The 26929-nt window shown below is 35.1% G+C and overlaps 1 protein-coding gene across 1 annotated transcript in view; it reads right to left on the reverse strand.

The window, feature by feature from the left end:
* Positions 1–26929, reverse strand: part of LOC134546260 (plasma membrane calcium-transporting ATPase 4-like) — a 155388-nt gene that overhangs the window by 105216 nt on the left and 23243 nt on the right. Inside the window, exons 4-7 of the mRNA XM_063388962.1 lie at positions 22201–22418; positions 18982–19117; positions 18122–18232; positions 17265–17381 (exon numbers count right to left, since the gene is read on the reverse strand). Coding sequence (XP_063245032.1) covers positions 17265–17381; positions 18122–18232; positions 18982–19117; positions 22201–22418 — 582 coding nt within the window. The remainder of the gene's footprint in view (positions 1–17264; positions 17382–18121; positions 18233–18981; positions 19118–22200; positions 22419–26929) is intronic.

Consider the following 26929-nt stretch of genomic DNA (forward strand, 5'->3'; position numbering starts at 1 on the left):
AGCAGAGTTTAGCTTACTTGTGTCGTTTCAAATGGTACAGTATGTCACAAAAGTTTCGCTTTTAGGTGGTAGAGTATTTAATTTAAGTATTTTCCTGACACATCACCACACATCAATGTAAATAATCATTTGTTTCATAAGTATTTACTTAACAGGTACCACAAAATGTTAGTAAAATTTATTTATGTGAAAACAAAATTATAAATTTTTTTCTTTGGAATTTGCTGCAAAAATCGTGGTACGCACTATACACAAGGGCGCGCTATACACAAGTAAATACGGTAGTAATTGAAAATTGTATACCTAAACTATATTATTAAGGTAACGGAAATAGCACAAACATAAGATAAACTACGCTGCATTTTGTCAATCAGCACAACTATACTCAGATCATTTCCAACCTTCAATATTATAACAATGCAGAAAAAAACATAACTTTTTTAAATGGTGTCTGTTATACAAACGTATTTTATTGAAAACATAGGAAGGTTTAATTTAACAGAGAATTAGACAGATGCAAACTTACATGTGTGGTTTTTGAGGTTATTTGTCTCTATTTTATATCAGGTGTATACACGATGCACTTATTTTATTATTTTATAAATACACATGTGATTTTTTTTAATACATAGGCCTATGTAATTTTTTAAAAATAAATGTGTGATTTTTTTAATAACATGTGTTGAAGTTTAGTGTGGGACTGGGATTCGAGATTCAATGACAAACGCTGAGGATTCTAACAAAGATTTGAATTTGAACAAAATGTGGATTCGTCCCATCCCTAAATAAAAGGAAACAAATCCACAAAATAGTGAACGGATGAAAAGATGGATTCTGAATATTTTTCATTCTTGCCACTTCTGCATTCTTCAACACTGCATTTCTGATGGGGAATTTATTAACAATGTAGTCACAAGCTGTAACAAAGTAGTTCCTAACAGCTGCAAAAAAAAGTTGTTTTTCCTTTACATCAATTCTAGATGCTTGACATCCAATAACTAAATCCACGCCATCTTTTTGATTCTGGACACTATGGTAGTAAAGTTCAAGTAATGAGTAACTATTTACAGTTCTTGGTTTTACAAAGTTTGAAATCAATTATCTTAAAAAATCAAACAACAGTTCTCTTAAAATGTGAATATGAGGTGGTGATGATTGAAGAATGACATTCAGTTTTTCAAATGATGGCACAACACTTAGGAGAAATGCACACAGTGCTTTATTGAGGTCAGAAGAAACATAAATAGTTTTTCTTCTCGATTCATAAAAGGACTTTCATTCTTCAGAATAGGAACATCATTTTTTGCCGAAGGTGAAGCAACTTTTTTATGGCTGGTAAAGGAAAGAACTTGGTTTCCTTTTCTTCTCCGTCTCTTTATCTAGGCCTTGATGGGCTCCACTTGAGCTTGCACAGGATGACTGTTGAAGCTTAGGAATTTTGTAAGAGTTTAGACATACAGATTGTTTCTGATTTAATACCTCTGCCTTAAAAAAGCTAAGTAATGGTTGCCATTGCTCTAAAACCCTCAACAAACTTCTTCTAAGACAAAGCCATCTTGAACACACATGTTTCAGAATTTTCTTGGCTTTTGTGACTACTCCGGATTTTGCATCCGAAGCCATCTCTTTCATAATAGCAGAAGTTTTGGTACGCACACATTCATATTTCTTGGCAATTTCCGAGTCTGGGAACATTTTTTTGATAAGCGCACCTGCATGATCTGCAGCCGCTAGAGGAATGTTATGCTCTATCAAAAACGAAGTAAATAAACACTCAGCTCGTGTAATGTCTAGATCTGCACCTCCAGATTTAACAAAGAACCTTGAAAGTTTGTGATTATCTTCTTGGCATTTTACGTTGGATAAATGCTTCGCACTTTTGATGTGCACACTGATGTCACTTTTACCGCCATGCGATATGTTGATGTCGCATCTGCATATCTTACAAAAGCCAAACCTTTCTCCTTTGTCAGAATTTAAAATGCATGGAAACTCTGCACTATACGTATCACGGAATGTCTGGTAATAATATTGTTTTTTCGTGCTCATCTTTGAAAACATAATGCAGACAGTTTGTGCTTCATAACCTGTCACAAACGCCTAAACGAGGCAACAGCAATAGCCCATAACAAAGTAAACAAATTCGTAAACAGTTGTTTCACATTGCACTCGTTGACCACAGCGTATTTTCCCAGTTTAAATGTATTTGAAATTCAATTTTTAATACGTAATAGCAGCTCGTAAATTATAAATCAAAATCACCTATCTTAACCAACCATCTAACAAACAAGCGACGACGTACTCTCTGTAGAACTGTGTAATTGAGAAAAAAAAAACAATCGATAGTCACGAGCACAACACGCGATACATCAATTGACATGAATGGTGAATTGATTTGGAAGACACCAACTTTTTTTTACCGCGAAGCTATTTTAATTACAAAAATAGGAAGAATTCAGACAATTTCGGAAAATCGTAAGCAGCAGATATAATTCGGAAGACTTCCGGAAAAATCGGAAAGGTTGGCAGTTATGCACATGCACTTTAGATTTCTTCATGTTAAGGGGCCTGCATACCTGGGCATACATAAAGTGTGCAGAGCTTCAGAAGAAACCATGTGATTTGAAAACTACTCTAAATATCCAAGTGGTGCCTGTTTTCAAAAAGCATTTCAGAATAAGCTGAGGATGGATGAGTAGCTTGGTTTCTGTACAGTGAAACCTCATTAATACAAACCTGAAGGGGAGTAAAATATTTCAGTTTGTAATAACGAGGTTCATATTAATGAGGTTCTTGAGCCAATAGGTAGAATAAGAACTCGATAAGAAATATTGAATTCCTACATGTCAGAGCACTAAAAATGTGGAATATTATTATTGTAATAGAAGCCAGATATTGACATGCACACTAACAAAATACACTTAGAAACAATTTTAATAGTTTTAATAAAATATACTATAACAGACTGATAATTAGTATACATATACGTATGTATGTATTCTTATTTAATTTGCTTCCAAAGTTTTGACAAAAATGATTCACATTTACCGTACAGTTAATTGCTGTTGAGTGTATAGCAATTCTTATGCAAAGTATGCAAGATATATTTACATAGGTTTAAAAAAATCATTACTTTTTTTCTGGACACACTTATCTCTGTAAATATCATTTACAGCAGAACATATCTTCTCAAATCCTGCAATCAAGTCAATTGGCACATCACTTGCAGCAAGTACATTTTCCAGTGTACGCAAAGCACTGATTGTGTCACTTTTGCTTGGAAGTTTATGCACTACCTCACCATTGTCATCATCACCATCATTATCCTGACTTGTACCACCCTCACAAAGTGACTGTACAGCGTCAGCCCTTGGTGTTTCCAGTAATCCTCGTGAACCAACAAGATCTTCTGCAGTTAATCTTGCACTGGTGTGCACACTATCATCAATATGAACAAACTCATTGAAGTCATTATCAACTTGCACATGTTCTTTTAACTCTTGCCAATCCTCTAAAGGTTGATCACAATCAGGTTCTTCAACAGTTTGCTGGCCAAAACCACTTTTTGCAAAGCAATGCACAATTGTCTTTTGGCTGATGCTGTCCCACGACATGGCTATACTGCGGATAGCATCCAAAACTGACCATCTAGGAAGCTCAGTCTTTCCTTTTTCACACTGCCTGATAAGGTATTTCACCAAGCGCTGTCTGTAGTTTCTTTTCAAGCACTGTATTATACCTTGGTCGAGTGGTTGTGTCACACTTGTTGTATTTGGTAGCAAGAAGAGTAAGGTAATGTTTTCCAACTTCATACCATGAGCAGTATGTGCAGCACAGTTGTCCAACAATAACAAAATTTTGCGATTTAGAGTCGCCATTTTCCTGTCCAATTTTAACAACCACAACTGGAAAATTTTTGTGGTGACCCAAGCCTTACTGTTTGCCTCGTAATCTACTGGCAGGTTTTTTGCTGCAACATCTTTGAAACATCTTGGCTTGGCAGACTTGCCAATAACCAAGGGTCGAAGTTTAGTACTGCCATCTTGATTACAACATAGTAAAACTGTAAGACGAACTTTACTGTGTTTACCGCCATGGCAGTTTTCACCTTTTACGGTTAGAGTTTTATTGGGCAACAGATTGTAAAAAAGCCCTGTTTCATCCATATTAAACACATCTTGTGGTGCAAATTTACTTACGATGGTCTGTACTGACTGAAGCCAGTCACTCGTTGCTGTTTGGTCGACAGCTGCAGATTTGCCACAAATGGTTTTTGTGGCCAAATTATGCCTATCTTTGAAGCGTTGAAGCCATCCGTTGCTGCAATGGAAATCATCAATTCTGAGTTGCAGTGCCAGCTGATCAGCCTTTTCTTGGATAATAGGCCCGGAAATTGGAACTCTGGCGGCGCGCATCTGATGAAACCACTCCAGCAGTTTGGCCTCTAATTCGGAATGTTTACCGACGCGCATCCTTTTCTTAGTTTGATTACTACCTTTCCTGACCGCTTCTTCTATTTTATCTGCTTGCTTTAGAATTGTACTTAAGGTTGATTTTCATATACCAAACTCTTGAGAAAGTTCTGTTTTCGTTTTTTCACCCTGACGAACTGAATTTATTATCTTAATTTTCGTCTTCAATGCAATTTCCTTGCGTTTACGTTTTGCCTCCATTTTTATGTGTGTACATACAAATTCTAAAGTTTAATAAAATTCTCACGAGATAATTCACTTAAACTTTCATTACAACGTACACAAATATTAAACACGTTAGGCGTAATATATATTTTGATTTTATTGGTCCGGCACAGATTCATGTATACAAAGGAAGTACAAAATCGAACGTAAATACAATCCCACGTGAAGTTCGATATATTGAATATTGTACAAACGCGAGTGATTTCTGAACATATCGTACACGAACGAGTGATTTTGAAAACATAAGAGTTAAAAACACACTTCGGACACTCAGGCGGGGCCGTATCTTTGTGGTAATCTTTGGTTCGTATTAAACGGTAAACATGACTGTTTGTTTATACGGAAGGGAATTGTTATTGTTCGCTATACATAATAACGAGAATTTCTTATTAACCAAACAAATCTTCATTGTGTTTAATGGGCATATTTCACGGGGAAATAGTAATAAATAATATTAACGAGTCGTTCGTAATAAGCGGGATAATATTAACGAGGTTTCACTGTATTTCGTTTTTAAACTCAATTTTTAAGAGTGAAAAGGCCAAAAGAAAAATGTTTTCAGACTTATTTTTAGACACTAAATGCTTAGTACAGATTCTTGAGAGCACCCAAGGGCCCTGAATTACACCATGATCATTTCTCTGCCATCTTAAGTTATGGTTACCGCTCAATTTATAAAGTTGACCTATGCGCGATAAGAAGACTACAAACCAGTTCAAAGCATTATGCTAAAAGGTGATACAGCACTAGAAGCACCAGAGTGTTGCACATCATTCTGCCTCAACACAGATAACCCGACTAGACGGGCCCCTTAAACTGCTGCCCATGGCCATGGGGAATGCACATTCCAATGCTTATCGGTTTCTTACCAAAATTTCATCCTCAGTGGGCCTAAAAATGTATAACTTCAAAAACCCAGCAGGGTCATTCCATGTCAAATCACCCAAAATTTTTTTGAAATGTCACCCACCAACACGGATTTCCACAAAATTTTGTGTACTTGTTGCCTCGATGAAGTTATGAAGCCATATGAATTTTTTCTTCACTGGTCCTTACAGTTTTTTTTTTAACAGAAGGTCAAAGTTATATGCATTTTGCTTGAATGTGTCACTCTTGATACTTCTTTTCAGGAGTGCAGCACATTGCTAAAAAATAATATTTCAGCATGTATACTTGTTTAATGTATGAAATTATTCGTGTAAGTGAAACAAGGTTTACAAATTCCAAGAAAAAGTGCCTAAAAGCATTTTTATGTTTTCTTATAGCTTAAAAAAATTATTTAAAATGAAAAGAGCATGATTTTACAGCATAACACATGAAATTGCAGATGAGAAAATTTAGCAAGAGGCAATAAAGAAAACTCATCTGTATTGGTTTTACATTAATCCTGTAACTACATTTTATGATATAACGAAAGAAAAACCGTGGGGTTTTGAAGGTTTATGTATGTAAGTGCATGTATAATAACCCCATCCTTTGTTTTCACTTTGGTAACCACATGGCTACCTATATCACCTTCTTGCACTGAAGGTCCAGTCATGTCAGCATTACACAAGTGTGTAGTCATCACTGGGCTTATCTGCAGAGGCAGCTGCAGTAACCTCCGCTGATGTAGCAGGATAGCCAGTCGGTGAAGCAGAGTTGGAAGGTTCTTCAGTGCTTTCTGATATAAGGTTAATAAACAAGCATGTGGAAGGAACTACAAACTTTTGTTTAGTTATTCTTTAATTTTTTCATTGTGTTGTTATTGGGATCGCACAACAACTTTATGATTTGGTTTTTGAACCAGTGACATTATGTGAAAGTGTTGTGAAGTTGATGAAGCAGTAATGGAAATTCAGCAGTCAGGAATTAGTGAAACATGTAGTTGGTAAGGAGACTGGAACAGAGTGTCATAAAACAAGTTACGTATACCCATTTGAAGAGGTTGAACAACATTGAAACACTAAGTGACACTGACAAAGAACTTTTATCCTGTAGGAGTGGCATAAAAAGTGATAGGTTAGCGAGTGTCTGTGAGCACCATAGGATTTTTTATACAAAATATGAACTGTATCAAACTACATGTTGTGATCCACTTAAAAAACATTTACAAATCACTACGATGTGTAAATAAAGACATTTCAAGGGAAATATATGACATATTAAATTTGAGAATACCACAAGGACAGAAGATTTGTTCATCTTGCAGAAAATGCATACAAGCACTTCCTATTAATACAACAGACCAGGAATCATTAGAAATATCTGATACAGCCAGTGTATGCAGTATAGGTGATCTTGATGCATCATCAAGCAAGGAAGCTGCTTCGAAGACCATCAGTACTACATTTGATGAACTAGGAATATCCCCTTTAAAGTTACATGCTGTACCAGCATACAGCAAGCTAGTTTATGGGAAAAGAAATTTGAAATCGGCATGTGACAGCTTAAGAAGTAAAGTGTGCGAAGTACTTGGCCAGGGCATTCCCAATGAGAAAAATGACAATGAACAGATTTCAAAGGACATCAAACAGAAAGCAGAAGATCTAGATACACTCTTATCTTTAATTAAGGAAAAAGTAAGAATGACACAGAATACACCAGAAAAGATTAGACTTTTAACTTTAGTTCCAATTTCTTGGAGCAGACAAAGGATCATGGAAGAATTTGAAGTCAGTGAGTACCTATGCTGTTAGGCAGTCAAGACATATTCTTAAGGAAAAAGGAATTTTATCTACTCCGCAATAGAAGAGAGGGAAATCCTTAAGCTTAGAAACTGTTGAACGGGTGCGCAATTTTTACGAAAATGATGACTATTCTAGAATAATGCCTGGAAAGAAGGATGTAGTTTAGTGTTGCTAGGAATGTCCACAAGCAAAAACGTCTTATTCTTTCTAATTTACGAGAATTGTATGCTGCTTTCATATTCCAATTTCCAGAATCTGCTGTTCGGTTCTCGAAGTTCTGTATGCTAAGACCTAAGTGGTGTGTTTTGCCAGGATCATCAGGAACCCATTTTGTATGTGTATGTAGCATACACCAAAATATGAAACTTCTCCTTCATGCAGTTGGTGAAATCAATGAATCCTATCATGACCTTATAACTTACCTAGTTTGTTCCAAGGAAAACAGAGATTGCATGGTGCGTCACTGCTCTCATTGCCCACCAAGTGAGAATTTAAGGAGAATTCTTCAAGAAAAACTGAATTATGATCCTTCAGATGAGATAGAATATAGTCAGTGGGTAAGTACTGATCGAACAGAACTCATACGGTGTACTGCAAGTTTTGAAGACTATTTGAACAAATTGATTGAAAAGCTAGAAAAACTTATTCCACACTCATATAGTGCACAAGCCCAATCCAACTACTTGAAAGAAACTAAAGTTAATTTGAAGTCAGACACAGCAGTTGTTCTAGATTTCAGTGAGAATTTCTCATATGTTATCCAAGATGAAGAACAAGGTTATCACTGGACAAGTGGTGCTTTTACTCTACATTCTGTAGTCATTCATGTCCGCTTGCCTGGCTCAGTGGATTTGTCTGTTTGTAATCTTTGTATGTTGTCTAATGATCTGGATCACGATGTGGCCTTCGTACATGCAACACAAAAAGAAATTACCAAGCTAATTTGTGAAAAATTTTCGTTTGTGTGAAAGGTGTGTTACTTCAGTGATGGCTGTGCTGGCCAATATAAAAACTGCAAAAACTTTAAAAATTTGTGCTATCATGCTAAGGATTTTTCTCTCAAAGCATCTTGGTCATTTTTTGCTACCAGCCATGGGAAGTCTCCATGTGATGGCATTGGTGGCACAGTGAAACGCTTCGTTACTAAAGAGAGCCTTGGAATGTCTTGATAACCAGATAACAACAGTAGATGAATTATTCAAATTCTGTACATCGCGCATTGAACATATTCATTTCAGGCTTGTCAAAAAGGAGCTGATTCAACAGGAGCGACATGAGTTGTCACGACAGTTTACGAAAGTAAAGACAATCCCTGGAACACGCGGATTTCATCAGTTTATACCACTGTCGCAAGATGTTGTAGCAACGAAACGCATAAGTTTTGATGAAAACTACACCTCTGTGTTCCATTTCAGAGAAAGCAATTGTACGCTTGTCACCATGTCACAGCTTTCTGTAAACTCATTTATTTCATGTATATATGACTCTAACTGGTTCTTTGGAACAATTGAAAAGCTAAATCATGAAGAAGTTGTGGTAGTTAAATTCTTACATCCGCATGGACCAGCAAGGTCATTCCACTGGCCTTCCGTTGACAGAGAAGACAGGTGTGATGGTCCACTGTACACCAATCCCTCGCATAGCACGTCTTCAATTAATGCGAATTCAGTTAGCACAATGTAAATTTTACTGCCCTAGTCTCGAATAGCACGTCTGTAAATTTCAGTTAGCACGAAATCGCCACAGGCTAAAAAAAAATCTCGGAAACGACGCGACGTCAGGTATGGAATTCGAGGGGGGAAGAGTGGTTTGGAATGCGAGGGGAAAGAGATGCGCACGCAGATAAACAAACACCGGGCCGTACTGTTGATGCCCGGCCGCAGACCAGGCCGTACCGTTGATGCCCGGCCGCAGACCAGGCCGTAATGAATTGTAGAGGTGTAAAAGTAACGAAAAAAAAGCGTACCCGTATGTATTCGTTACTATAACAATTAGTACTCATTACTATCGTATCGTTACGTTACTCGTTACTTCTGATACCGCATAACATGCTATGTTATGTTGCAGCAACGAATCGAGTCGTATTGTGTACGCAAACAGTATGACGTCGCGTAAATAATAATAAATAGAATATAAATAATTAACAATATTTCATAATTAACAGTTTTTGTTAACCAAAAACAATTAAATCTCATTAGAGCGGCTTTTTTATATTATCTCTTTTAAGATAAGAGCAAAAAAACGTGAAAATACGTGATAATAAAAAACAAAAACATAATTACATATTTCTAATTAGTAAACAATACTTTGTTACGTTGTTTCTGTTCCAATCACAAACTTTTTCTACACACAATTCCTTTAATAAACAAACATCGTTCTTTGTAACGTAAATACATCGAATACGCGCGCGCATGCGTAAAACATACGAAAAATTCGAGTAACGAGATGCAGCCGTGTGTAACGTTTCGTTACTCGTTACTAGATGGTGCACCCGTTAATCAGTACCGAATACATACGGTTTGCTACAGCTCTAATGAATTGCGCAGCTGCAGTTGGAATAATGGCTTCCAAGCGAGAGGGTGCATCGTGTTCAACAAGTGTTAAGAAACGTAAAACTATTTGTCTTGAGACAAAACTTGAAGTTATAAGGCGTGCTGAATGTAATGAAGGACATACGTATATTGGTCGTGCTTTAGGTTTAACAGAGTCAACTGTGCGGACAATTGTGCGAAATAAGGACTCTATAAAACGTCTGTGTAAGTCTGATGCTGTTGGTACTAGCGGAAATGTTTTTGATATTAGATATAGGAACCGAAATGAACACATGATTCACATGGAAAGATTGTTGAATGAGTGGTGCAGTGAAAAAAATCATGGGCCTGATAGGATTGGTGTGAATCAAGCTGTGATACGGGAGAAAGCACTTTTAATTTTTGAAAAGTTAAAAAGTAAATATCCGGACAGTAACGTCAGTTTTTCTGCCAGCAAAGGGTGGTTTGAAAAGTTTGTTGAAAGATACAATTTGCACTGCATAAAGAAGAAAGGCGAGGCCGCGAGTGCAGATTCAGAAGCAGCTGAAAACTTTCCGGATGTTCTTGAAGATATTATAACTGAAGGAGGATACAGTGCACAGCAAGTGTATAATGTTGATGAATCTGGAATTTATTGGAAAAAAATGCCAGACCGAACATACATCGCTAAGGATGAAAAAGCCGCACCAGGATTCAAAATATCAAAAGATCCCTTTACACTTTTACCGGGAAGCAATGCAGCTGGTGACCATAAATTAAAACCACTTTTAGTGTATCATTCGGAAAATCCAAGGGCACTGAAAGGATACGCCAAGAGTAATTTACCAGTGATATGGAAAGCTAATCGCAAAGGTTGGATGACTGCCGCCCTTTTCAGTGACTGGTTTCGCAACTTTTTCGTACCAGAAGTAACTGCATACAACAAGAGACACAATCTGGATAACAAAATGTTGTTAATTTTGGATAACGCACCTGGTCATCCAACAGAAATAACTCATTTGTTTGAAAATGTAAAAGTGGTGTTTTTACCAAAGAACACAACATCGCTGTTGCAACCAATGGATCAGGGCGTTATTGCAACATTTAAAGCTTATTATCTTCAACGTACATTCCGCCATCTCATTGCGGCCACGGATGGGGATAATAAACAAACCACTAAAGAATTCTGGAAGTCATACAACATTAAAAATGCCATCGACAACATTGATGAGAGCTGGAAGGAAATATCGATGTCCTGCCTTCAAGGCGTGTGGAAAAAGTTGTGCCCTTCTTTCACAGAGGAATTCCGGGGGTTCGAATCTAACGAAGACCATTTGAAAGATGTGACAGTTGATATCGTGGACATGGGCCATCATCTAGGATTCGACGAACTCGAGTCGCACGATGTGAACCAACTGCTGGACTTGCATTCTCAGGAACTCACAGCTGACGAAATAATTGAACTTGACGAGGAACAGTGTTTAGTTCCAGATAAAGAAGAAAATGCCGAACCTAAGAGAGAACTAAATAAGAAAGATGTCGCCAAATTTTTTTGTTTAATAAACGAAGCATTCTCTATCCTAGAAGAAAATGATCCCGATGATGAACGCAAAACCACTGTGATTAAAGGAATCAAACAAGAATGTGAAGTTTACAAAACTTTTTTGACAGAACAGAAACCAAAGCAGATGAAATTGGACACGTTTTTTAAAAAAAAGCAAGATGATAGTGTTAATTTCACCCCAGATAATATTTAACTAACTTTTATGTTTTGTATATGTACATATTTTACATATTTTAATGTTATGTTTGTGCTCTAGGGAAAATCTAAATCTGTTTATCTGTTAACTGATTTGTTTACATAGCCGCATAATAAGAGGTGTGCATAACAAATTAAATGTTTACATATGGCTGTGTGTTTTAAAGTTATATAAAACCGGTTCTTAATTTCATAAAAGTGTTTTAATTTTGTTAAGTTTTAAACGTAATAACAAAGGATCCAGCTGCTTGCAACAGTAGGCAGACAGACGCACGCGCGTGTTGAAGGTCACGCCTGGGCGGGCAAGCCAACCTGCTGACTGACGGTAAATATGTTACCACTTATCTCCCGTTACACTGTGCCATGTTTTCTTTATCTAACGTATTCGGTGGTAGGCTTAAAAAGATAAATGATATGACATATGCATTTTCAAGTATTATTCTACGCATTTATATTATGTAAAGATTACTTCCCTACACATCTTGGAACACATTAAATAATTTAGCCTTATATTTATGGGGACTAATGCTTCAGAATACGCGATTTCGATTAACACGAACATTTTTAGGAACGAATTAGTCGTGCTAAGTGAGGGATTGGTGTATAATATCCTAAGTGTTGTTAGTGTACCAGTCACAAAAGGAAGTGGTAGGATGTGGTTCTACCCAGAAAAAGAGGTAGAGTTTGCTGAAATTCTGTTCAACAAACATTTTGGCTCATAACACTAACTGTATACAGTATATTGGTAGTTTTGGACTAATATTCATTTATTATGAATTGATATGGAAGGGGAAAATATTTGTATTTATATACCTGCAAAAAGGAAAATTAGTTAATGTGAGATAGAAGTTTTCATCATGCATCCTGAATTAGGAACATCAACCACCAGAAATACTGCACAAGGTAATTATGCTCCATCACTTACTTGAATGATAAGGCCGTTGGTTTAAAGCATAACCAGGTTTCAGATTATGTATGTGTGTGGGTACACACACATGTGTAGCAAATGGAAAATCAACCCAAATACTGCAAACATATTAAATAGCAACTTGCAATGAATTGTGATAGTACATATGTTTGAATTAAAATATCTTAAAAAGGTATGAATACACTGATAATTAATAATAATCACTGACAATATCACCAGTTCATAAATATATGCAGTGTTATTCTTTAGTAGCAGCTACAACAAATTAAGAAAATATTTGTAATGAGTGTTGTGGTCGGTTTCCAATTAATGTCTTATATAAATCTGTATAAATTTTATATCAAAGCCTTCAAAACCCCACTGTTTTTCTTTCGTTATATCATAAAATGTAGTTACAGGATTAATGTAAAACCAATACAGATGAGTTTTCTTTATTGCCTCTTGCTAAATTTTCTCATCTGCAATTTCATGTGTTATGCTGTAAAAACATGCTCTTTTCATTTTAAATAATTTTTTTGAGCAATAAGAAAATATAAAAATGCTTTCAGGCAATTTTTCTTGGAATCTGTAAACCTTGTTTCACTTAAACGAATAATTTCATACATTAAACAAGTATACATGCTGAAATATTATTTTTTAGCAATGTGCTGCACTCCTGAAAAGAAGTATCAAGAGTGACACATTCAAGCAAATGCATATAACTTTGACCTTCTGTTAAAAAAAAACTATAAGGACCAATGAAGAAAAAATTCATATGGCTTCATAACTTCATCGAGGCAACAAGTACACAAAATTTTGTGAAAATCTGTGTTGGTGGGTGACATGGTCTGGGTAATTTGACATGGAATGACCCAGCAATAAATTTCCTTAAACCAGTAAAGTTTAAAGTTTGAACATCCAAGTGAAGACCATGTAAAAATTACTACTTTTAATCATTTATAATTATAACCATATTTATAGATTATATGTTACATATAATAGCTTGCATGTTAATAATATGTTGCAGAAAACATAAAAATTCCTAACAGTTACATGGTTCGTACTCTCTTAGGTCATTAAAAAATAAGGACTTTTAAGGACTTCTAAGGACTTGATTATAGTTTTTTTTAAGGACCTTTTAGCATTGATCTACAAGTTTAAAACAAGAATATTCTGCACGTTGGCAAAAAATGTATTAATATAACAAAGAAATCAAGTGGTGTAAGTACTAATTATACATAGTCATGCAGTTTAAAATAGGCCTAAACAAACGCCTTGAACTTACCAATTTAAAAATACTTTGCGAACACAAACTTTCTTATATGTTGATCGACTTGATAGTAAAAAAATTATAATACAACATTTACACATTTAACAGTTTTCACCAAAGTGTTCGTAGCTCCATGATAAGACGGCACTAGTGTGAATCAATAGTCAAGTACTTTATATGAAATTAGTTTGAAACCAGGTCTATTTAGTCAGATTTTGCAAGTCACTAATTTTAGTTTTGAGATCACTCAGCTCCTGCTTCTTTACAGAGATTTCTTTACTAACAGCATTGCACTTGATAAACAGTTCAATATTTCTGGAAGTTTCTGCTTTTTGTGAAAGATTATTAACTGATGTTTCAGATGTGTCAATTTCCTTCTCCAAAAGAACCCTCCTCTTTTTCAAAACTTCAATTTCATCAAACATTTCCTTTCTCTTCTCCTGTGCACTGGCAGCAATTTTCTTGGCACGTTCCTCCTCCAAATGCTGCATATATTTCATTCGGGCAGATGATGCAGACGCCCTCAATTCTTTGGTAATAGGTATGTCATGTATGGTACCACAGTAAGTGATGTAGTCATGTACAGTGCGGCGGGCTACATAAGACGATTCCTTCAGATTTTCAACTTCTAAGGCTTTGTTGATGGAAAAACCTCTTTCCACTGATGCTTGTCCATGTGAGAGAATTAGCAACATTTTAATGACATTCCATACCTTTCCATATGCTGTTCTTAAAAAATAGCCACTAAGGAAGCTGTCAAGACCTTCATTCCTATCATAGTTCAGGAACTCTGATGATGATGGTCCAACAACATTCTCTAGGAAGTCATTGAACTGTATTAAAATATCATCACAATCCTCTGCTGCAATCGCTTTCTTTTGTACAAGATATGTAAGAACACACTTCATTTTACGACTACAGCTAGCAGAATCTCTTGCCATTTGCGATGGATCAATACAGGCTGCATTCCTCACAAGTGAATAATTTACAGGACACTTAGCCATCATCAAACTCTCCAACATAGTCAAAACAAACTTTTGGCACTCATACTTTAGAACCACTACTTGCTTTTCAGTTACCTGTTGTTTAAAGAGTTTCTCTTTCAGAAGTTTATCTCCAACAAACCCTATACTAACATCACTTGCTGAAGCATGGAAACTTTTGCTTGAAAAATCAAACTTGCTCAATTTTTCAACACTAGAAATACGATCAAAATGAGCAGGTTTCAAGACTTTGTACAGTTGAACACACTTTTTTACAAGTTGAAGAACATCCTGTGCGAAGAAGGGTAACAATGGTTTGTCACTCTGGTATTTTTCCAAAAATGGCTTTAGAACTTTTGCCACGGAGAGAAAAAAATTGAGCTTCACAGTCATCAGGTTATCTTGTGTTGCTCCAGCGACAACACCAAAGGACTTGCATGTCACTTTTGAAAGTACACCTTTTCAAACTTTTCCCACATACTCTGTTACATCATTCCAAACTTCTAATGCCCGTTCAGCTGATGGAACATTTTCCAACCAGCGGCAGCTGCAAAATTTGACTGGCATTTTATGTGTTGTGGATAATTTTTCAAAGTCATCCCTTCGTGCTGGGGCATATTTGAATAAAGAGTAAAGAGATGTCAGAACAGATGAAATACCCCACTCTGTTGCAGATTCGCCCTTTTTGAATGAATTATTCAAAGTGTGAAGCCCACAAGAACCAACATCAATGCACTCAAAATTAAACTCTTTTCTCATGTTTTCCTGCAACAGTTTGAAAAACTTCCAATTAACTGATGGTCCATCCATTGATACCTGAATCAATTTTGATAAATCAAGCTTCTCTGTACATTTGTAAAACGCCTTCAGTAAATCATCAGCTGTGGCATGACCAATGAAAGCTGAAGTAACATAACGTGTTCTCACTGAATTGTCAGTATGCCAGAATCTAATATGGATGTCCATTTGTTTTTGCTGGGTGCTTTTATTCAGTGTTTTGTCAAACAGCAAGACATAGTGACTAGTGTCCTGAAAAGATTTGAATGTCTGGAAATGGGGAGCCAAACCAAAATGACACAAATATGCCACTTTCTTTTCACCGCAAGAGAACTGTCGTGCGACTAAACTGTCTGGAAACATTCTAGCAAAAAGTTGAGATGAATCCTCACAAGACTTGTACGAATAGTTATTACAAATACACTTTAAAGTCCACAAAATTTCTGCATCCAGAACGTCTTTCCCAGTGGTAAACAAATTCAAACTACCACTTGCTTCTGTAGCTGGCTTGTATACACCTGCAGCATTTGAGGTTGAAGAAGTTTGATTAGGTAAGTTCATGGGACTGAAAACTCTTTTATCGCAACGGTCTTGGTTTTCTCTTCAACTAATGAAGAGTGCTTCGACCCTAATAAAATTTTTTTTCGAAAATACATAAGTTATTTTACATTTATAACAGACATATTATACAACAAAAAACATTCAATACCAACTACATTGTTTTCAAATAAAATGTTAACCTTATTAATGTACTTCGTTATGCATTGGGTGAAAATAATCCCACCGCACACAAATCCAACAACTTCCAATACCATTCACAAATTCATATTTTCGTTTTTAATTATTTATACATGAAACAATTTAACTTATGTAGACATACAAAAATGTAAGACAACCAAAAAATTTTCATGAAAAACCTATAAAAATACACGCGTCTCACCTGCCATGTGTGCTTTCAAAGCCGATTCACTCATATTCCCTATATCGAAAACTTTACAGCACAATCGGCATCTTGCCTTGTGCTTGTCTGGGTCACGGGAAAGCCACTTTTTGTACTGCTCTTTTTCGAGCCAAAGTATGTTAAAGACACACTTCCCCGGCATCACGGTCAAGATAAATTCACTAGCAGATAACCTTTCTCACAAGAAAAAACAATCACACCAAGTCAAAACAACGAAACTTCTGCATTTACGCACCAAAACACTAACACAGCTACTACAGCGCGCTCTGTTCAGTAGTTATGAGCACTATAAGCCGGTAAACCGATAATTCCGGTATATTTTGTGCACTAACAAAAGTATTCTGGTACATCGTACGACATTTACTAAGCTATTCGGCCCAATATTTGTACCATAAAAACATAGTCGTACTACCGTTACGTAACATCCAATGCGTAACAAAGGAAAAAGTAACTTCTAAAGTCAACACGACAAACGTAAAAAAGTAAGCACTTTTAAGGGCCCTTAAAAACAGTATTCATAAATAAGGACTTTTTAAGGACTTCTAAGGACCGTACGAACCCTGAGTTAGGAATTATGGTGCAATTTTACGGAGAGCTGGGGGCAGATGATAAATCTAAACTTCCTTAGGAAATTACAGTATCTATCAGTAAAAGCAGGCACCACTGTTTATTAAGCATATAAAACTGTAAATTCATGCTGCTTCACCACTCTTAGAGGTATGATACGGTACCTGCATAGCCTATTTGGATGGCTAACTTGGTCAACTTAGCTTGCAGCACAGACTTGTCTTTATGGACTGTCTGTTGTTCTGCTTCACCAGTTTCTTCACCACTGCCACCGCCACCACCTAGAACCAGAAGTCATTCATCAATGCAGCACTAAGAGAGGAAGAGAAATATGCAGCACAAAAAAAAAGTAATACACTTTTAAAATAGATGCAGTATATTTTATTGATGGTTATTTAATAAATTTTTTCTTTCTTCATTTTTTGCTCTTGTACATAGTTTTTCTTCAGGCACAGGTTGGGTCATTCTAGTGCTAGAATGTGGGTCTCTGATGCACTTGAAATAAAGAGGCATAGCGCTGAATTTGCAGGCTCGGCGTGTTTGGCCTGTGGTGTGGCCAGCTGACTGTTCTTTTGCATCACGAGTTCCCGATCTCACAGCGCACAGCCTGGACTCCGTTTGGCATAGTCGAGTTTGCTAGTCTGCCCAACCTTGGTGCACAGGCAACTGTCTTCTCGGTAAATTGTCACAACCAGTTACTAGCTGGTTAACTTTGTAGGCACGATGGTGGTGCTAAGCGAACACCACGTGGCTTAGCGTGGTTGCAAATGTTGTTCTTGTATGTATAAGAAAGACACTATGGTTTATAAGGCAGTATGTTATTCCTAAGCACGTTGTCAGAATGAAAGTTGATAACTTTAACTATCAAAAATCATCTAATAATTAACCGAGGTTAAACCAGAACCTCAAAAAACCTTGTGCTTCGGAGCAGAATATTTAACAGAAAACTGTACTCAAATTCACTCACATCTCTTTCTCAAGCTACTTCTTTCAGTCAGTTTTGTGGGCGTCTCTTACACACCTGCAGGCTTCTCCTCTGCACCACCCAGCAACATGAAGATCATGCCCGCTTGCGAGTTGATGCCAACGGCAAGGACCACCATCCGTCCGCTGCCCTCAATAACATGTGTGCCTGTAAAAAAAAATTAGTTATAAAACACTCTAACATACTTAAAGTTTCATTACTCACCAGGTTAGCTTTATATATTTATATAAATATATTACAACCAACCCCTCCTAATAACCACATACCCTCAATTACTGAAGGTAAACATCCAACGACTGAAATTGAAATTTTGATTTAGTGATGAATCATGTCAATTCTTAGTAATGTAAATTCTCTCAGCATTAATTATAATTTAATAATTGTTAACAAAAAATAGACTTAGATTCTAAAATATTTTTGTGTAGATAAAAAAAAACTAGCTTTAAAGAAAACTATTTTAAATGACTTTGGATGCAAAAAGAATATTGGTGCAAAGACTCCCTTACATATAAAACTTTACCTTCCAACATTTTAGGAATAATGATCGTCTTTCAGCAAGAAAGAATAATGAAAAACAAAATATTCTCAGACTAACATAAAAGACAAGAGAAAGCATATGGGGAGAAATAAAAACTAAAAAGGCAAGTAAAATAAATAGGTGTACAAAACACTTTAATTTTCTCACAAACAAATCAAACACAAATAAAATTAATCTGGAGAAGGCATTATTTGAACTTAAAACTAAAATTGTAATTAACTTCATGTCAAATTAATTAATGGGTAAGGTTGGCCATAAGCAAAACCCACCACCCCACATGTATTAGACCCATTAGATGTGGTAATCAATGATAATGGGAAGTTCTGTAATTTGAGCATAAGCTCTGGTATGCACTTACCAGACAGAAGCACTGGATCTATGTTAACACTTTTTTTCACATGGTCAGATTCTCCAGTAAGCGATGACTCATCAATTTTCAAGTCATTGCTCTGAATAATTATTCCATCAGCCGGCAGCAAGTCTCCATATTTCACCTGAAAAGTTAATTAGAAACACAATAGTAGATAGAACGGGCATCTGAAAAGTCGAAAAATGAACAGAAACTAATTAATTGAAAATTATTAAATTACTGATGGGACAATAATTCATTACGAACTTACATATATTTGTGCAAATATAATATTTTTTAAAGTTCAAAACTAATTTAAATACAAATATCAAAATATTCTTGACATTAATTTTTAATTAAAACAGCAAGTGCAAGAATTTCTTTTCTAACATCTTTATGATGGTTCAAAAGTCATATGTATTCCAATGAATACTTGTACTCTTTGTGCATATGCAATAGATATTTCATTGAATGGTTATACCTAAATACAAAAATTACAACTATTAAAAGAAGTACCAATTTTAATATTATTTTGCAGTGGTTACAAACTACTTATTGTTGCCTCGTTTTCAAGTCATCAAAACATTCCTTACTGCAGATTCGCCGGCCATCTGAGATTCAAACATTTCTACTGTTCACTGTGCACATGTTAACTTCATTACAGCTACGTACTTATATATTACTAGCTGCCCGACCCGGCTTCACACGGCTATACCAATGGAAAAAAATTAAGCCACATCTCCCATTTACAGTAATGGTATATAAAAAAAAATTCAGTGAAAATTTATTACAATGCTGTATAATGTACCGGAGAGAAAATGAATAGCACCGATGGTTTCCCGACTCGTGCACGCAACGTACAACTGATGTACCCGTACTTCGCTACGGCAGTCTACAGGCAGATCACTCTTGTGCCGCTCATTATGCATGCCCCTCCTTGTGGGTACGCCACTGCCGCGCGATGCCCGTTGCCATGGAGACGCAGAAGGCATGAACAATGCAAAATCCTGTTCTCATGCAGACAAAGTACCCACTGTTGCCTGGTTTAAACCAACCATGGGATCTAATTTTCGGAAAATGTCATCCTGCGTAACATAAGGAACATTACTGTGAAGTTTCAAGTCTGTAAAATATATATACTTGAAAAAAGGGGCAATTTTTGATATTTAAAGTACTCGCAAAATTTAAACGGTGATGAGGACTGCACTAACCATGAAATAGTCGTTGCCATAGAGACGAATGAAGCATCAACAAAGCAACAGCAGTTGCCATGGTGATTTCCTACCAAAAACTGGAAATTTTGATATATTACGCCCTCGAAACTCCCCTTGCGATCGGATTTCTGCAGAATCCGTTCTTAGTGAGCGTGTACATCACAAAATGAGTAACTATGCTAAATTTCAAGTCAATCGGGTGTATAGTTTTAGAGATCTCGCGATGAGTGAGTCAGTGAGTGGTATTTCGCCTATATACACACACACACACACACGTCCTTGTCAGAATTGTAACGGGAGAGGAAAATTATTGATGGTCCGAAAAATTAAAATTAATTAAAAATAATTCTAGTAAAAGAAAAAAAAAATTAAACACAGAGAGGAAAAAAAAAACAATAGTTTAGGTTTGCGATTTAAAGTGATAAAAAAAGTATTTAAATACTAATTGAACTCTTATGAGGGTACTGATTGCTTCGTTGTTAATATCACACGGGTGTTTTTTACTTGTATGGGAAAATTAAGAATGATAAGGCATCTAGTGCATGGCAACAATGTTAATAGGCAATAGGAAATAAACTTCTAGCGCCTGCGGCATTGTCAACACACACTTCGTACGTGTACTGCATGTTGTATCTAACCCCCTTCAACACATTTGATTCTGAATTGGACTTTTAGTAAGGATCCCTAATGTTATTGATAATATAATATAGCATATAGCCTTCCTCGATAAATGTACTATCCAACACTGAAAGAATTTTTCAAATCGGACCAGTGTTTCCTGAGATTAGCGCGTTCAAACAAACAAACAAACAAACTCTTCAGCTTTATAATATTAGTATAGAAGTATAGATATATTTAACCTTTTAGTATTATTTAAACTAGTTATGTTCACAACATTAAAACTGTACTAAACTGACCCTAATTTCGGATGTAAGAAAGGAAGAAAGAACACCACACACACACACACCCACACGTACGCATGCACGTATCGCTACACTTCGAACACTGTCAAATATTTGTTATTTTGAAGTGTATTTGAAATTGAAGTAATAATGAAAAGTAAATAATGATAAGTAAATAATGATTTTAAGATTTAAAATTTTTGAATATTCATAAAGACCTAAATATCAGAAATATTTTTAAATCAAAATTTGAATAATTTTCCACAGCATTGAATTGTGCATGTTCATATTCGTAGATCAACCAAATGGCTTCCACACAATGTAATACACGCATACTTCTACCAATAGATTTTTCTCGGCAATAAAGCATTTCGATTACTTTTGTAACTACATAATTTTATCAAAGAGTACATTTATTCTGGATTATCAAAAAATCAGCCTATTGACAAAAAGTAATATTAGTAGATGGCACAAAACCATGTAACTACAAAGCTCTATTTTTCTTCTGTTTTTATAGTGTTATCAGTAAGGTACCTAATTTCAATACAATTTTAGGCAGACACAATTTTTTCCTCATACTTTGATAAATTGTTATCATTGGAATCTTTATTGATACAAAACCTATGAAAAACATTGAATAAAATATTATCATTTTTTAATATTACAATAATTATTTTCACATGACATGTAAACAAAAGGAAAGTGAGTTGGGTTAGTATTATTTTTAACATTACCATGTTATTTTCGAACAAAGAAAATATTTTTGCTTTTTAGAATTTTTTTGCACACTGTAAAAATAAATAGCTTGTGTAACCTAGTTGGGGTAAACTACATAGCATCTTTTATATGAAAAATAAAAACTGTACTTTGAAATGCCAAACATATTTAACTTTATTTGAATTAAAAAAAAAAAAAAGGCATTAATTACAAAAAGTGAACGTAAATAAAAAGCATAAACTGTAACTTTGAAAATTTACGAATACCCAATTTCCACCTGAATCGAATACAAGTCATCAAAATATTTTCTCAAACATCTAAAATATTTAAGCTTTGCACAACCCTATTAAACAAGCCAATAACTACTAATAAATACTGATTTTGTGCCGAAATACCTGCAATATATCGCCCACAACGATGTCGCCCACAAATACTTGCTGAACTATTCCATTTCGTATGACTGAGAATTTGTGTTCTTGTTCTATCCTGTTCCTCAATCCACGAAACTGCTTTTCTTTTGTGTAGTCATTGATGGCTGTGACCAAAACCACCACAATCACTGAGAGAAGGATTGCCACACCTTCTATCCAGCCATGCTTCTGTTCATCAGAGCCTAGAAAAAAAATTATAATAAAAAAAATTATGCCACATATAAATTGCACAGGCAGACCTTTCAGCAAACAGCTTACGTGATGATATATACAACCAAATATTTAGATGCACTAATTACGAAAGAGAAAACAAAGTTCAGGCAGGAGAGAGAGCACACAGCAATTCAAATGCTACTGATGAGTACTACAGCACAGTCACTGTGCCTGACATGGAAACCTGTATCACTGAAGAGTGATGCAACTGCATGCCAAACATCTGATGACTGTATACATCAAATGTGCAAAACAGAGATGCTTTACATTTATCTTGACAAAAAACATGTTCCATGCAGTGGCGGCCCTAGACTCTGTGGGGCCCTGATGTTTAGTGAATAACTTGCCAAGCCCTAATCCCCCCCCCCCCCAAGAAAAAAAACTCTCTGTAAAACAACATTTTTAAGCTAACCAGGAACTCAATTTCCATGATGTAAATTTATTTATATCCAAACAGTATAGCAAATAAATAAGAATAATAAACATGGACTTGCTTGGCTTCTGGGTTTTAGCCACATCAAAGCCACACAACTCCAGACAATGGCAGCGAAAGCGAGCAATCTTTTACTAACAGCTGATTTAAAAGTTAAATTTTTAAATAATAATTTAAGTTTACATTATATAATAAATAGGATTTTACGATAGTGTCTACGAACACCTTGTGAACCCATTTCAGTACCTTTTCAGGATATTATATATATATATATATATATTTACTTCTTTAATAAAAATATCAAACATATTATGAAATGGAACTTTTTTCCTTGGAGCGTGCTGATTTTTATGTTATAAATCTAAAATCTTTTCACCTTTAGAGAGAAAATTTCAACAATATATAAGTGAACATCAGTCTCCCACTATTTATATTCAATATACGACTATAAATTGAAATGAGGCATCAAAACAACAAAATGCAAGTTAGCGAAAGGTTGCTGGAAATAAAAACGTAAGTTATTTCCAGCATCGTTAAAGATTATTTTGGGACTTTTTTTGTGACCTTTGTGACCTGTAGACAACATGTACATTTTAATGACAAACATTTTACATGACAGGTGCATCAGTAATAAAAGGGCCGTCACAGGGCTCCGGGCGGTTGCCTGGCTCTGGAGCCGCCCCTGGTTACATGAACAGTGATGCAATGAAGGATCATGCATTAGCACAATTTCAGCCAATAAGTTACAACTGAAAACAACTAACGACTGATCTGTCAGCCTGCTGCAACAATTTTAAACCAAACTTTACTAAACAAGGCAGCAAAATTCATATGTAAATGGACAAAAAAAACTATAGTAGGAATAGTAAAAGCAGATGAATTGCAAAGTAACCTCTACTGGCTAACCATGCAGTAGAACTGTAAACAGCCTTACGATCCAACATGCTGCGGAGGATTGTCTCATTAATAGTTTACCTTCAACTGTGGGTTCCTACACAGAAGAGAAAGAAAAAAGCAGTTTTACAACAGATATACAGTCAACAACAAAATATTATACTACAGTTTACAAATATAAAACTTACAAATAAATACTAAATGAGAAACAGCTTAAACTTTAGCTAGCCAGTAGTTCAACAGTTTGGTTTTTGGTGTTTCTGATTGTGTGCTGATTTTAGCAAGAATACAAGTCGACTCAAAATGGAATACATTAATTTTGTGAGATGGTACATCCTGACTCATAAACAATAACGTGGATAATACACTCATTATTTTTTTATAAAGCGAATAGAGATAACTGAAAATAAAATTTATAATTGCACTTCAAATGTGTCTGTAAGCATAAAAAAGCTACAAATTTAAGCAAGTTTTGATTTTAAAACAAACAAGCGATTTTCTTACTGAACATTGTTCTTAGGTGAATACCCACACGAAACTTCGGTGTTACATAACTACTTTGAACAGAAATATTGAATTTAGCACCGATTTTCTAGATCACAGGTCGAAAGAGGGTGTCAAAAAATCAATTTCATCATATGACTAACAGATCCATAAATTTTGATTTTTTTTATCACACATTAGTCAATATTTTCTTTTGCTCAGCCCCAAGTAATTCAAAGTATTTTTAATATATGATTATAAATTATAAGTCCCCTGACATTCACTTAAGAAGACCTGCATTTTCAACTTCATTTCTCAAGAGGAATAACCTCATAAAATTAACAAACTCCATCTTATCCTGCATGCTGTGTAGACATCTGCGAATTGTGATTTTTCAGTTTGAATCGAATTTGAGAATATTTATTAAAATAACATAGACCATTAAAATTTTTTTAACATACCACCTTTGAAAAACTTGTCACATAATTCACAGTTTAAATCCAGTAACTAAAATTAAAGTGAGACTATATTGAAGCACAACCAGATTCTCAAAAATTTAAAAAAAAAAAGTCTGTAGCACTAACATAAAATCATACTAATTACTGTATTTTGTAAATTTACAGACTGGCAATCATTAGTGTGTTTAAAAGTTTGACAGTTTTAGTTGATTATTTTATAAAGTGGAACATGGCTACGCACATTATTTACAGTAAAACTTATTTACACTTTTCATGGGGTCAAAGTAAAAAAGTTTAAAAAGTGGGAAAGTGTAAATAAAGGGAAGACCATAAAAGTATCACAGCTTACCTTATTTAGCATGTTTGACTTTCAAGGATAAAAGTATTAATAAAAATATCACAGCATAAGGAAGTTATACAAAAGAAAAATAACAAATTTACAGTTTTTATTGCTTAAGCATCGCACATATTATTCTTAAATCAAGTTTGAAAATTAGGAGTGAGACCATGGGTGCTACTATTATGCAAAAAAAAGTAAAATAAAAACAAAACCTATTCATGGAAAGTACGTTTATTTAAAAGGTATACTTTGCAAAAGCACGCCAAATAATTTAAATTAATGAGTGATGCAATAAAACCATTTTATTCAACGAAAAAAAAAAAATAGAAACCCGTAACGAGAACATGATTTGTAACTATACGCATAACGATCATGCAGGTTAACTCGGTTCGTGACAGAGCGTGCGCGTGCATGCAGTCTGCGAGCTATCGATATAAATCATCGACGATGTGCGCGCGCTGTATACATGAATACAGGAATCAACACAACTAAACTGACGCTGCTTACGATTTTATAAGCAGTGTAAAGCGACTCCCGAGACGTTAAAGATGAAGTTTATAACTTTTAAAAAGTCTTTAAAACACGATTTACACATCAGATTACTTTGTAATAGAATTAATTAAGTTATTAAGCAGTTTTATCAGAATGAACGTCGTAAACTACGTAAAGCAATAGGCGTGTTGTAAACAGGAAATTATTGCATTACATCAAATTAGGTTAAAACAGGACAGAAATAAAATGGTTCAAATAACGGGAAAACGTAAATAACGGTAACGTAAATAAGGGGTTTCACTGTATAAGTTTTGTAAGTGGAAGAAGTAATCGTCCATTTACATTTCTTTTAAACATGGGTGGGAGGGGGGGGGGGGGATGTCTTATATTAGTGTATCCGGGCCAGATTTTGCAAGTCGAATTATTGTAAAATGAATTTGATTCGTATTGACGAATCAAATATCAAAAAATTCGAACTCAAATTCGGAAATTTCGAATATTCACAGAACCCTAGTGCTGTGAACACATATAAGAACTTGTTCAGACACCAAATTTATTTACTACCACAGAACAAATATCCACTGCAGCAATGTTACACACAAATTCATATGCAGCACACACACTAAAATTATCTATTTTAGGAGCTGTTGACTTAATTTCACGACAAACAACATAAAATTACCACAAATATTTCAATGAAACATTTTGATGTTCACATAAAAAGGTGTATTATTATTTTCAGTCACAAAAAAATGGAAAAGTAAAAAAGAACAAAATATTACTACATAAATACCTGTACGAATTTGGAAATGATAACTCAAAATAGCCTATAAGCTTGTATGCAAAGGTCTTAATTTTAAAAGAAACTAATAACAACTCAACTTCTACAAATTAATTTCTTGCTTCTGTTGGCACAGAAAAACTTTTGTTTGACAGAAAAAGTATGTAGTACGAAGTTCCTAAACTTATTTTTTCCGTACAAAATTCACTCTGTTTTATGAACCTTTCTTTACTGCATTGTTGGGGCAGTTAATCAGAAACCACATGCATGTACACAGTTCTTTTTTTAAACACCACCAAGCTACGTGCGCAGGCATCTACAATCTCACCTCTAACCCACGCCTCATATTTTCATGCAGCTAGATGTATGATCATTCAGTAATATTTTAAATACACATAAAATAATAGATTTTAAGTTCTTGTTCATGAGCCAGCTCCATATTTGTGGGTTGTGGTATATACATAATGTAAATGGTTTTAATCCAGCATTTGGTAGTTCTGCACATTTTTTAATCCGTTAACAATTGAGCCGCTTCACATTTAGAGTTTTGTTTTTAAGACTAACTCCGGATGTTGAATTTAGGCTGCCAGGTCGTATTA

Source organism: Bacillus rossius, chromosome 1 (assembly GCF_032445375.1).
Source record: "Bacillus rossius redtenbacheri isolate Brsri chromosome 1, Brsri_v3, whole genome shotgun sequence".
NCBI classification, from domain to species: Eukaryota; Metazoa; Arthropoda; class Insecta; order Phasmatodea; family Bacillidae; genus Bacillus; species Bacillus rossius.